Source organism: Poromitra crassiceps (genome assembly GCF_964638095.1).
Source record: "Poromitra crassiceps genome assembly, chromosome: 12".
Classification (NCBI taxonomy): Eukaryota; Metazoa; Chordata; class Actinopteri; order Beryciformes; family Melamphaidae; genus Poromitra; species Poromitra crassiceps.
The window spans coordinates 5,769,224-5,781,723 of NC_139632.1; the positions used below are offsets into that span (position 1 = coordinate 5,769,224).

A 12,500-nucleotide genomic window follows, 5' to 3' on the forward strand; every position below is an offset into this window, starting at 1 on the left:
CTGAGAGGCAAGCAAAACCAAGGACAAGTCATGCTCTACTGTATGTATGTTGTGGTCCTGAGAGGCAAGCAAAACCAAGGACAAGTCATGCTCTACTGTATGTATGTTGTGGTCCTGAGAGGCAAGCAAAACCAAGGACAAGTCATGCTATACTGTATGTATGTTGTGGTCCTGAGAGGCAAGCAAAACCAAGGACAGGTCATGCTATACTGTATGTTGTGGTCGTCCCCAACTATCTACCTGTGCCACCGGAGCCTTCTTCCTCAGAGGAGATGGCGAAGCGGGGCATCTCGATGATGGCAGAACAGCAGCGTCTACGCACAGTCAGCGGAGGGCTGGAGTCACTCTCCGTGTGAGACGACTCAGAGACTGACAGACGCTTACGCAGGCTGGGAGGGGGAAGGAAGGGAGGGAGGGAAAGATAAGATTGATAAGATTTAACATTGATTATATACGGTATAATTAGGGATGTCCCGTATCGGAGCCGATTCTGGCCTATTTTGCTGTACTCGTACTCGTCCGATACCGACACGGCCACGCGCCCGATACCACTTTACACCCACGGCATGCGACGTGACATTAACCTCAAAGTAGCACGCCAGCGTCAGGCTCACACAGCTGTTGATGCATGCAGAGTCGAGAAGCTTGGCTGTAGTGTTCACTAGAGCCAAAATGGAACGTCACTTCCTGCTTCAGCACTGTACCAGAGATTTTCATCCGCCATTTATTTTCCCATAGACATTTCGTAAAATGCTTATAGAAATAGTTTTAGTGGTTCAAACCAAACGGTTCAGATATATTTAGAAACAGGAGAGACCCCATAACGTTTCACTCGGACCAAAACGTTAAACAATCGCGGATTTAAAGAAAGTCATTTTTCTGTGTTGTTTTTTTTGGTTTTGGTCGGAGTGAAATGTTCTATGGTCTCTCCCGATTCTAAACATAGCTGAACCTTGACGAAGTAAAAATATTTTTATAAGCATTTTACGAAATGTCCATGGGAAAATAAATGGCGGATGAAAATCTCTGGTACAGTGCTGAAGCAGGATGTATGGTAAGGCGGGTCACTTTGCCTCTCTATTCACCTTATTCCTGGACTTACGTTTAAACGTTACATTACCACAGCAATGTGTTCTTCCCCTATGTGACCTAGATCTAACAATCATCCCAATAAATCATTCAGAAATGGTATGAAGGAAAATGAAAAATGATAAGAGAAAAAAGAGCAAAGCCTGCCAAAGGGCCAAGTCTTTTTGGGGGTAGAAGCTCACATCTCAGGAGATCCCACCAGCCAGGAGCGGTCTCTGGACTTGAGTCCACTGAGGCTGTCCAGGCGGTCTGTCCCCTCCTCACTGAGGCTGCGCTTAGTGGGAGGAGGAGTCCTCTTCTCCTCATGCAGGGACAGACGCTCCATACTGCTGTACACCTGCACACACACACACACACAACACACATTCAATGCAATGCTTTTGAGTTGTGTTATATATGTCAACGTTGTATGAATATATATGTCATATATATCGTATATATGTCACGTTAAGCCATTACAAATTGAGACTCTTGTATCTGTATGTCTATGGTCACATCTGTGTAAATGGCAGTAACTGTTGGATTCGTTGTGTTGTACCTGCATGTGTGTGAGTGTGTTAGTGTTTGTGAGTGTGTACCTTGCTGAAGCGAGGGGAGCAGGAGGAGAACTGACGTAGCTCTACGTGTTCCTCATCGTTGGTGTCCTCCTCCTCCTCCTCTGAGTCCACATGGTGGTACCTGTCAGTGCGAGCTGAAACACATCAAGACAACCACACTATTTAGTGCATATAGGTTGACTGCAAAGTTAAGAATGAGAGAAGAAGAGAGAGAGAGAGAGAGAGAGAGAGAGAGAGAGAGACGGAGAAAGACAGACAACCATTCAATGAAGCAGCCAGATACTTACTGTCAAAGTAGCTGGTGTCGTCCTCAGACTCCAGCTGGGGGATGAACTCTGCCTTCTGCCTCAACAGGCTGTTCCAGTCCAGCTCTGTGAAGAAGCTGTGCTGCTTCACCTCAAACGCACCGGCTGCAGGGGAGGACGAGCATACTGTAAGCATGCTTGTGAGTCAAATTGTAGTAAACAGAGTGTGTGTTTGTTACCTGAGTGTACATGTACAGTATGTGTGTGTTAAACTGCAAATGTGTGTGTGTGAGGCCATTTACACCTGGCGTCAACATGCGTTTTCTGCCATCAGATTGCAATCTGATTGCAATCTGATGGCAGAAATGGGTGTCCTCTCAATCCACATACAGTTGCTGTATCCAGATTGAGAGGACACATTGCATTTACACTTGTGTTCAATGTGTACGCATCCCTGACCACCTGCGGAGGTGGTTTGGCCGATCAGATTGCAATCCTTCTTCAATGCGTTTTGGGGGTGTTTACCACCTGTACTTTCAAGTGATAAAATACAATCCGATTGCAATCTGATGGCAGAAACCACATGTTAACGGCAGGTGTAAATGGTCTCTGTGTGTGTGTGGGGTTATGGTTACCTGTGCCTAGTCTTTCCAGGGGGTTCTGTCTCAGCAGTCTGGAGATGAGGTCCTGGGCTTCCTGAGGGAGAGCCTCATCCTCCTCTGGCCAGATGATCTCATCTAACACACACGCACGCGCACACACACACACACACACACACACACACGCACACGCACACACACACACACACACACACACACACTTGCTTTTTTAACAAGGCTATCTGCAGGGTTCTTTGCTTATTGGTGAGAACACACACAAGAAATGATCCCCACGAGGGAAATCCACTCGACAATATAGAGCACATTCACAAGTCACAAGGAGGCCTTTGACTCTTATCATCGCACTGCATAAGAAATATGGAAGGAGAGACACGCAGTCATAAAAAATATACACACACACACACACACACAGGGGTTACTCTTATCACCACACTGCATAAATATGGAAGGAGAGACGCGCCCAGTCATAAAAGAGACATACGGCGATCAATAGGAGTTTATGATCATCGACTTGCCCTTTCATCAAAGGGAAATCAAAGCGAAGAGGAAACAGAGAGGGGAAATCAAAATGGATCTGATCCCTTGTAAGTCACACCTCTGCATCTTTGCCACGGAGTAACGTCTATATCTCTGCTTGATTTCCAATCATTACAGCGTGTCTTATGTGCTCTCTCAGCCTGGAAGCCCTCAGGCGCAAACATCAAACATTCACAATGTCATATAGAGATATAACAATACCGATATTGGAGAATCGGCACTACACAGCACAGATTTTCTTTTTCTTTTTTATATCTAGGGAGCCATAGTTAGAAAAATGTACTTGTGATCACCCAGAACAGTAAAATGCTAACCTTTCAGGAAGCTACTAACCTACAAGTCTGCATTATTAATGTCTCCAGTATAATTTGGGGACACACTATAATCTTCCCAGAGCTGTGAGCCATTACGAAACCCTGACCAGTAGTTTGAGAGTCCTGGTCCAGAAACTCTGACCAGTAGTTTGAGAGCCCTGGTCCAGAAACCCTGACCAATAGTTTGAGAGTCCTGGTCCAGAAACCCTGACCAGTAGCTTGAGAGTCCTGGTCCAGATGAATGTCTTCTCTGGGATGTACTCACCACTAATGACCTGTCCAAACAGTTCCTCTGGTGTGTCTCCGAAGAACGGAGCGCAGCCCACCAGAAACTCATAGAGGATGACTCCCATAGCCCACCAGTCCACCGGCTTCCCGTAGCCCTGGCGGAGGATCACCTCTGGGGCAATGTACTCCGGAGTACCGCACACCTGCACAGGCACAAATACACTTGGGACATGAAAAAAGCTGAGCAGAGCAAACAGGCTGAAAGTCAAGCACAGTTTTATCAGTACATTTTCCTGTTAAACTCCCCCGCATAATGTCATATTCTCACACACCCTAAGGTGGTGTTTTGTGCATGTGAGAATCCGAGTATGCTAGCTATGACCATTTACATCTACTGGTGAAAGTGGCGACTAGATATTGGAATCGAGCAACCATAATTGTCCATAAACTGAACAATTCTGGCCAGTACACAAAGTAGCTACATGTAGCATCCTTCGCCTGGAGGGCAGTAGCAGTTTGCAGTACCTGTTTATCCAGGAACTCTCTGGTGTCTTTCTCTATGTGTCCTTCATACAGGTTTGTGGTCAGACTCATCAAACCAATCTTAGAGAGGCCAAAGTCTGTCAGCTTGATATGGCCCATGGAAGTGATCAGAAGACTGCAGGAGAGAAACAACAAAATTAACAAATTACAATAATATGTGATGGGTTTAATACGACATAATATGCATTTTTGGAAAAGATTATATGATAATATCCTCTAAAATGCTATTATTTTGGAAGTAAAGGTCTATCCACCTTATTTTTGAATGCCCCACTGTAAAAAATGATTGTGGGTACAAGGTCCGGTTTAACGTGACTTATTGTTGCCGCTTGCCATTTCCTTTGTTATACTCGGCTGCAGACCCGAATTATAAACCAGGAACTGGAGGACGTTATAAAAGTTATAAATATAGTCACGTTATAAACAACTAACCAACGCTGGGGGTCCGTATGGGAAAAGTGTTACTCGAAATGGTTAAAAGTTAAATCAATTTGGTCATTCAGTGGCGTTTTACTGCCATGTAAAGTAACTATTACGCTAGCCGTTAGCATTAGCCACAGTAGCCGACTACCCACAATGCATTAGGTTATCCCAGCACCTGAACGACACGGCTGTAGAGCAGCTCTGCTGTAAAATCCTCATAGACGTTTTTTTTGTCAAGTTAAATTAAAACCATAGACTGTACAACAGTATATTACACCGGAAGCGGAAGAAGCACCCATCAGGCATCATGGCAGCTAGAAATAAGGTGGATAGAGAGAAAACGGCTATGATAATATTCAACAATCAGTTATACTTTCATGCCAGCAATCATTTTGCCAAAGTAGGTGTCAGTTGTTTTAAGATGATGGAGAATTCATTTAGGAATCAAGTCTTCATATTTTCTCATGTGACAATTCAATTCATGAAGTTATGAATTAAACATATATAATCCAGTATGATGTGAAACCTGTCAATCACAATATATCATGTGATCCTAAGCATGTAAATCTTTGCACAGTATGTTTGTGTCTTACTTGTCAGGCTTAAGGTCTCTGTGTACGATGCCGTAGTTGTGCAGGTACTCCAACGCTAGGACGGTCTCAGCAAAGTACATGCGCGCCATATCAACCGGCAAGGCTCCTATGTTCTTCAACAGTGTGGCACAGTCACCACCTAGAGAGGACACACACACACACACACACACACACACACACACACACACACACACACACACACACACACACACACACACACACACACACACACACACACACACACACACACACACACACACACACAGCTTTTAGTGGTGTGTACGTGGGGATAGGTGTCTGACAGAGAGAGACAGAAGCACATGGCAGAAATAGTGAGACAGGAGCTGGGTTTCCATCTAAGTGTTCTTATGCAAATGATGATGTGTTGAATTAGAAAAGCCCGACTGGAATGGCAAAATTCAATAAAGTTTTGACACTTGCATGAGGCAGAAATGTTTGTCGATAAAGTATGCAAGTATGAAACTGGCTTATTGCTCAACAACTTACAAGAAGTTAAGTTTACAACAATTTAGCAACGACAATTTAGAAGTGGTATTGAATATTCTCTAACACTGTAAATTATTTGTCCACTCTCACCTCCCATAAAAGTCATAACCACCGTCTCTCCCATGTAATGAATAATACTAGTAATAATGTTATTTGTGTAGCACCTTTCATACAAAGAAGTGCAGCTCAAGGTACATGCAGGCTGACGGAGGCTATCAAGTGTCCATCATCATGTCTGAATGGCTTTTAGATGGTGCATTAGAAGATCATTCATATGAATTATGCCACATTAGCGCATATGAAAAAACAACAACTTGCCCAAAACTAATTAATTCTCTCAAAACCCTCCATTATTCTGACTAATGCTTTATTTATCTCCAGAGGAAGAACATTTGTACGCTTCACCCCAGCTGAACGCACGTAATTTGCAATTTTATTTTTGTGACGTTTCTATCTGCTTGACAGTTGGATGGCTGCTGACAGAGAGACGGAGTGGCGAGCAAAATGAGAGGGAGTGTCAAATAGTGAGAATAGTGAAAAAGAGAGATAGAGAAAGAGTGAAAAAGTGGAACAAACAGGAAACACTCTTTCAGTGAACGCTAAAAGAACAACAGAGAGCAGTCACGTCCGATCTCCTCCCTTACCCTCCACATACTCCATGACCATGCAGAGGTGTCTCCTGGTCTCGAATGAGCAGAACATGGAGACGACAAAGGGGTTCTCGGCAAAGGTCAGGATGTCTCTCTCCACGAAGGCCTGCTGGATCTGGTTCCTCAGGATCAGGTTCTGCTTGTTGATCTTCTTCATGGCGAAGCGCTGCCGGGTTTCCTTGTGACGCACCAGGAACACGGCACTAGACGGGGGAGAGGGACGCGGGGAAACCAAAATGTTGAGGTATCATTTTGGAATGTAACCATCACTTACAGTAGAACATTATTAAAAGACGACACACATCTCAGGTTTTCTTACCCGTAGGCTCCATTGCTGATGAGCTTAATGGTCTCAAAGTCTTCCTCTCGAGGTGGTTTGGTTTTAGTCTGTGGTGCAGGCGCTGGGACTGTGGTTGCTCCACTCTGAAACACGCACACGGAAATGTGAGATCAGTGCTGCAAAATCAATTAATAACTTAACAATTAATAATTAAGAACTTCTAATTTCAAAGTGTTTCTCAGCCTGTTCCATTTTTAAGGTTCATAGTACCAGTGACCGGCCTTGCCAAGTTCAGACTTTATTTTCAGAGCAAACTAAGCAGTCTGAGAACTGGTACTGTACTCACTGGTTTTAAGACACTCCAGATTCGAGGTACTATACAGTGTTAGCTTTATGGAGCCTTATGGAAAAATATAATGCAATGCATTTCTCTTGACAAACGCATTTTGAATGTATCTCTTGCAACAAAACACTATTGTGCACCAAAAATGGACTTTTTCCTAAAATTGACATGCCATTTATAATGAATTGTCAGAAATGCATGTCTGTCAATAGGAAAGTCAACCCTTTTAGGAGTGTTTTTATTAAGTGTTTTATTATTATCATTATTATTGTTGTTGTTTTATTAAGGCCATTGGTGATAAAGGACAATACACCTATTCAACATTTCATCAGAGTATACTCACATCTACGGAGTCATCCGTCTCTGGGGTTTCTGGGTTTCCACTGTCATAGCTGCTCAGCTGGGCCATTTCTATACGGGGAGAGGAGGAACAGCCATCAAAACCCAACCAAGCTGCTAGACGGGAAAGCAACTCTTGGCTAGGTGGGAAGGGAGATTCAATTGCAATATCATTTGTGCTTGAATTTAGTTGTAATGAAAGCAGCGGAGTACATAAAGTAATCTCTCACTTGCAAATGCACTTTATCTGATATGTTCATAAATCCCTTTCCAATGCACCTAAATGCAGAGATGGGGACTTGAGAATTGGTGACTTGGATTTGAGTCCCTGTTTTAATGACTTGCGACTTAACTTGACAAAACATAAATGACTTGAGACTTGACTTGGAAGTTAAAGACTCATGACTTGACTTGACTTGAGATGTGATGACTTGGATGACTTGTTTGTGTTCATCAGTTTAAATATTAAATATAAAATAAAGTGATCCGGTATGCGAGTACAAGCTGGAAATGGCATTGCCATGATTGGATGACTGGCTGTCAGTCACAGCGCTCCTCTCACTCGATGGTTTTGTTTTGGCACTTACGTTAGTAGTTAGTGGTCGTTACTCGACTCGTTAACGTTACCGTTACCGTTACACCCTCTTGCTCTAATGTTAAGACTATTTCCTATTTCTGGTCGGACATTAACATTAATACATAGTATCATCATCAGTATCACTAATTAGAGAGGATACCTTGTATTTTTTCTTTCTAAAGGAAGGTAAGACTGCAGTATCCTGGGCGGGGGGGGGGGGGGGGAGTGACTTGACTTGACTTGTCCAAAACAAAATGACTTGGGACATGCTTGAGACTTACAGGAGATCAAATCACTTTGGACTTACTTGGGACTTGGACCAAAGTGACTTGGTCCCATGTCCACCCAAATGTGACAGGTGATCTAACTCGATTGTTATAAATGACTATCTCAACTCCATTTTGTTAAAATAATCAAAGACTAGGGCAGATAGATATATCGAATACAGAAGAGTTTCAAACTCAATGTCCAGTACAGTAAGTACAATCATGAATTTCTAGGGATTTCTAGGGTGGCAATATTATATGATGCCTTACCCTCCAGGGGGTCCCTTGTGAGGCCCAGCTGGCTGATGATGTATCTGGGGATGTCGGTCTTGATGCCCTGGTCCCCCTTGGCATGGCCCTCTGCTGCTTCCAGCAAGTGGTAGAACTCCTCAGGATCAAACTCCTACAGACAGCGAGCAGGGAGGGAGAGAGGTGAGGAGAGGGAGAGAGGTGAAGACAGAGAGAAGGGACAGAAAGACAGAGACACACAAAGAAGGGGAGACACAGACAATGATAAAAGATTGACACAAAATAATGTCTTTGTTAATGTCCTATACATGTTGTGTGTGAAGCTAGTGTGGTGTAGAGCCCAGTTTCTCATCCTCTCATACTGAAGGTCAGTGGTGTTGTGACCCACAGACAGGTAACCTACCATCATTAAAGGCTATTTTGTACCATCTGTTCCCAAGACAACAAGACAGCCATATTATGCTAGCAAGCAATACAGAACAGCTGCGATATCCACTGCAAAATATCAGCCTAATTGGAGAATAAAACCTGCGACTCCTGGGTGTTATTCTTAAGATGCAAACGCCCAATTTATTCCCATGTCCTCTGACAAAGACATACTGTACTGTAGGTCCAACTGCTGTTACACCCCCTCTCCTACTGTACACACACACACACACACACACACACACACACACATACATACACACGAGCGCACACACACATGCACACGCAGTGCACACACACACACACGAGCGCACACATACACGAGCGCACGCACACACACACATGCACGCAAGTAAGCACACGTGTGCACACACACACACACACACACACACACACACACACACTCCCTTCCCCGCCTCCACTCTGTGTGCTTCCATTTGTAAAAAGCCATCCAGCATGGTGTCACAGCATCAGCTGCATGTGATTAGTCAAAACTACAGATCCCTCCCTCTGTGTCTCTCTCTCTCTCTCTCCCTCCCTCCCTCTGTGTCTCTCTCTCTCTCTCTCCCTCCCTCTGTGTCGCTCTCTCTCTCTCTCCCTCCCTCCCTCTGTGTCTCTCTCTCTCTCTCCCTCCCTCTCTCTCTCCCTCCCTCCCTCTCTCTCTCCCTCTCTCTCTCTCTCCCTCCCTCCCTCCCTCCCTCCCTCCCTCACCTCACCTCATATGTGCTCCTCACCCTCTACCACCATCACCCCTCTGACTATCCCTCTTTCTCCTCCCTTCCTCTCTCTCTCCTCTCTGCGTCTGTCCCTATCCTTCCACCTTCTTGCATCAGCTGCTCACTCTCCTTCTCCACCCTGCCCTCTCCTGGGCTCACAGGAGGCTGTTTTCACCGGTTTAGCCACAGGTCATCACCATGTCTAGTCTTAGTCTACTAAGACTAACTAACCCAACTGTGTCCGGGTGAACTGCTACAGCATGCTGGGAGCTGGAGAGGGCGGACTGGAGGGAGGGAGGGAGGGAGGGAGGGGGGTTGAGAGCCCCTGTAGATGATATAAAACCTTGCACTGCCAGCTGCAAGGTGTGTGTGTGTGTGTGTGTGTGTGTGTGTGTGTCTGTGTGTGTGTGTGTGTGTGTGTGTGCGTGTGCGTGCATGCGTGCACATTCACACTTACACACACATTAGTCTAATTTTTAAATTCTCAGAGGAAGTCCATAGATGAATTGCTGTGCTTAAGTTGAATCCTTTCACACTGAGGACTGGAGAGCTCTAAAGTGTTTATGATCCATGCGTGGAGGGTAGCTTCGTTATATGAAAAGGCTATTACCTTACTGGCTATACATTTCAATGCAATCTTCCAGATGGACCTCATTTTACAGTGGCATGATGGTAGTATTAAGGCCGTTTCACACTGGTGCGGATCTCCGTGCGAATAATCGGCAGAGACATTCGCAAAAAAATGTTTTAATTAGTTGTAATTGAAGCTTGCACACCGCGGCCGAACATTCGTGCGGCATTTTATTTTTCCGGATAGACATTGACGTCCGCGGATTTCCGCCTGCGGAAAATACGTTTGACCAATGAAATCCTTTGTTTACAGCTGATGTCATAACGATCAACACCGAAATTAAGGACAATAGATCTTCAGGTCGCCCAGCAGCTGGGATTCACTGAAGATGGTAATGTAGCTGAAACGAATTCCTACTTGCTAATGTTGTAAACCACTGTTGTAAATGGATGGAGCTAATGTTAGCCACTTGTATCCAAGTGCTAACTAGCAGTTTAGCACAAAATTGGGGTCCGCTGCTCCTGCCTCCATTTCACTGAAATGGACGGCAATTTCACTGCCTCCAGTTGCTTTTCATGGCTCGTCTCGCTGCTGTGTCTGTCTGTCTGTGTCTGACGTTAGTCGACTGGTAGCTAGCTTGCACAAGTAGACGGTGCTGTCCTACTAGACGGGAGCCGGGGAGGAACATTAACTACTGGTTACACTGAACACTGTTTTTTCACTGCGGAAAATGAATGTGGGACTGCGACTAATTCGCACCGGACCTGTGTGTATAGGTTGCAATGCGGAAAATTCGCACGGAATTTCGTACCACATTCCGCCTCTGCATTCGCACCGCATCTGTGTGAAACAGCCTTAACACTGTGTAACTACCGTATGCATGGGGATATCCTTGGATGTAGCTGCACAATGATGTTGTATATATACCGTATTTCCTCTAATAGTGGCTGGTAGCCGATTAAAAGCCGGGTCGGGGGCGTATTTGACATGAATAAACACTTCAAAGTATAAACTGTAGTAGTAGTGACCCTGAATAGTCAACGATTTGTTATAATGGTGCAAACACACCAGATGCTGAAGTGTTTTGCGAATAGCCGCGAAGCGCCTGGAAGCGGCTAGTCGGTAGACTTGACCAATCACATCATTCGACTATGTCAATTCTTAGTTGGGGAATGTAGTTAAATGTAATGCGATGTTTGTCAGTGTCAGTTCTTTCTTCTGATTGTGACTGCTGAGCACATCCTATAGACGGTTTTAACTTGACAACAAAAACATTCTAAATTGAACCCCCGCTCACTTCCTGTTGCAGTGTTTGCTATGGACATAAAAGAAAAAAACATTAAAGTGCAGGACTGACCATTCCGTGAAAACCGTCTATATACAGACTATAAATACACACGCTGAGACCAATGAGAAACAGAGAACAGCTGGCTGGATGGGATGAGTCTGGGAGCTGATTGGCTGATGGCAGATGAAGGCGGAACCAAGTAAGGGCTGATGTCAAACAGGTGTGCAGCAGAAGGAGGGAACCCAGAAGGCAAGCCTCACTAAACATTAGATGACTGACTGACTGACTGACTGAACGACTGCCTGCCTGACCTGAATTTGGCTTGTGATGCCCTTGGCTGCGCAGTGGGAAAAATGCTTTAAAATAAAAATACAGAAAAGAAAAAATGGTTTTGGAAAGTAGAAATATTCATTGAAAATGATGATATAAAAATAAAATATATTTTTATTTCTATTGCTCTTACCAGACACTCCAGTAGGCGTGCAGGCCGGGCGATGACAATCATCAGTTTCCTGACGAGTTGCGTGACGAACATAACCTCCACACTCTCAGAGCGCTCGTGAGCCTGGACACACAACACACAGCAAAAATAAACCAACACAGTTAGGCCAATATCAGGACAAAACTTTTAACTAAAAATAAATAAATGAATGAATGAATTAAATAAGTTAAATGAATTATAATCTAAAATTTTTATTGCACCAAGTTTATATCATCTGTTCTCAGGACATCTGTTTGCCACAAGCCTCATGAAACCCACCATCTGTTGTATTATTTGTATAATCATCGATAAGAAAACTTTTTTTTCCTTTTGTGTCGGGTTTGGGACGGATTCCATCCTTAGTGGTATTCGTGTGTTGACAATTTAGAGGTCTGCATTCCTTTGGCTCCCAAATTCGGCCCAGGTCTTTTATTTGGGGTGTTTTACAAAAGTGTGACACTCACCACGCTCGGGACACTTCCTGTCCCCCAATTTGTACATATGCCATTGACTTCCATTCAAAAGTGCTGTTTTGCTATTTTTGCCACTCCAGCCATTGAAAAAAAAAAGCACTCACATTATGTTTTTATCCTTTCATCCTGGACCAAAGACCTTCGAATTATCAAATAAAAAGATATTTTGGGGTTGGTTGGAGATT

General features: G+C 44.2%; 1 protein-coding gene across 1 annotated transcript in view; it reads right to left on the minus strand.

Moving 5' to 3' along the window:
* mast2 (microtubule associated serine/threonine kinase 2) overlaps positions 1-12,500 on the minus strand; it is a gene marked incomplete at its 3' end in the record, with an annotated part of 242,782 nt that overhangs the window by 8,743 nt on the left and 221,539 nt on the right. The window contains 13 exon segments of the mRNA XM_083648326.1: positions 241-389; positions 1,272-1,426; positions 1,668-1,780; positions 1,934-2,056; positions 2,527-2,628; positions 3,628-3,793; positions 4,116-4,248; positions 5,150-5,288; positions 6,301-6,509; positions 6,626-6,729; positions 7,273-7,340; positions 8,382-8,514; positions 11,825-11,926. Of these exon segments, the coding sequence (XP_083504452.1) occupies positions 241-389; positions 1,272-1,426; positions 1,668-1,780; positions 1,934-2,056; positions 2,527-2,628; positions 3,628-3,793; positions 4,116-4,248; positions 5,150-5,288; positions 6,301-6,509; positions 6,626-6,729; positions 7,273-7,340; positions 8,382-8,514; positions 11,825-11,926 (1,696 nt within the window).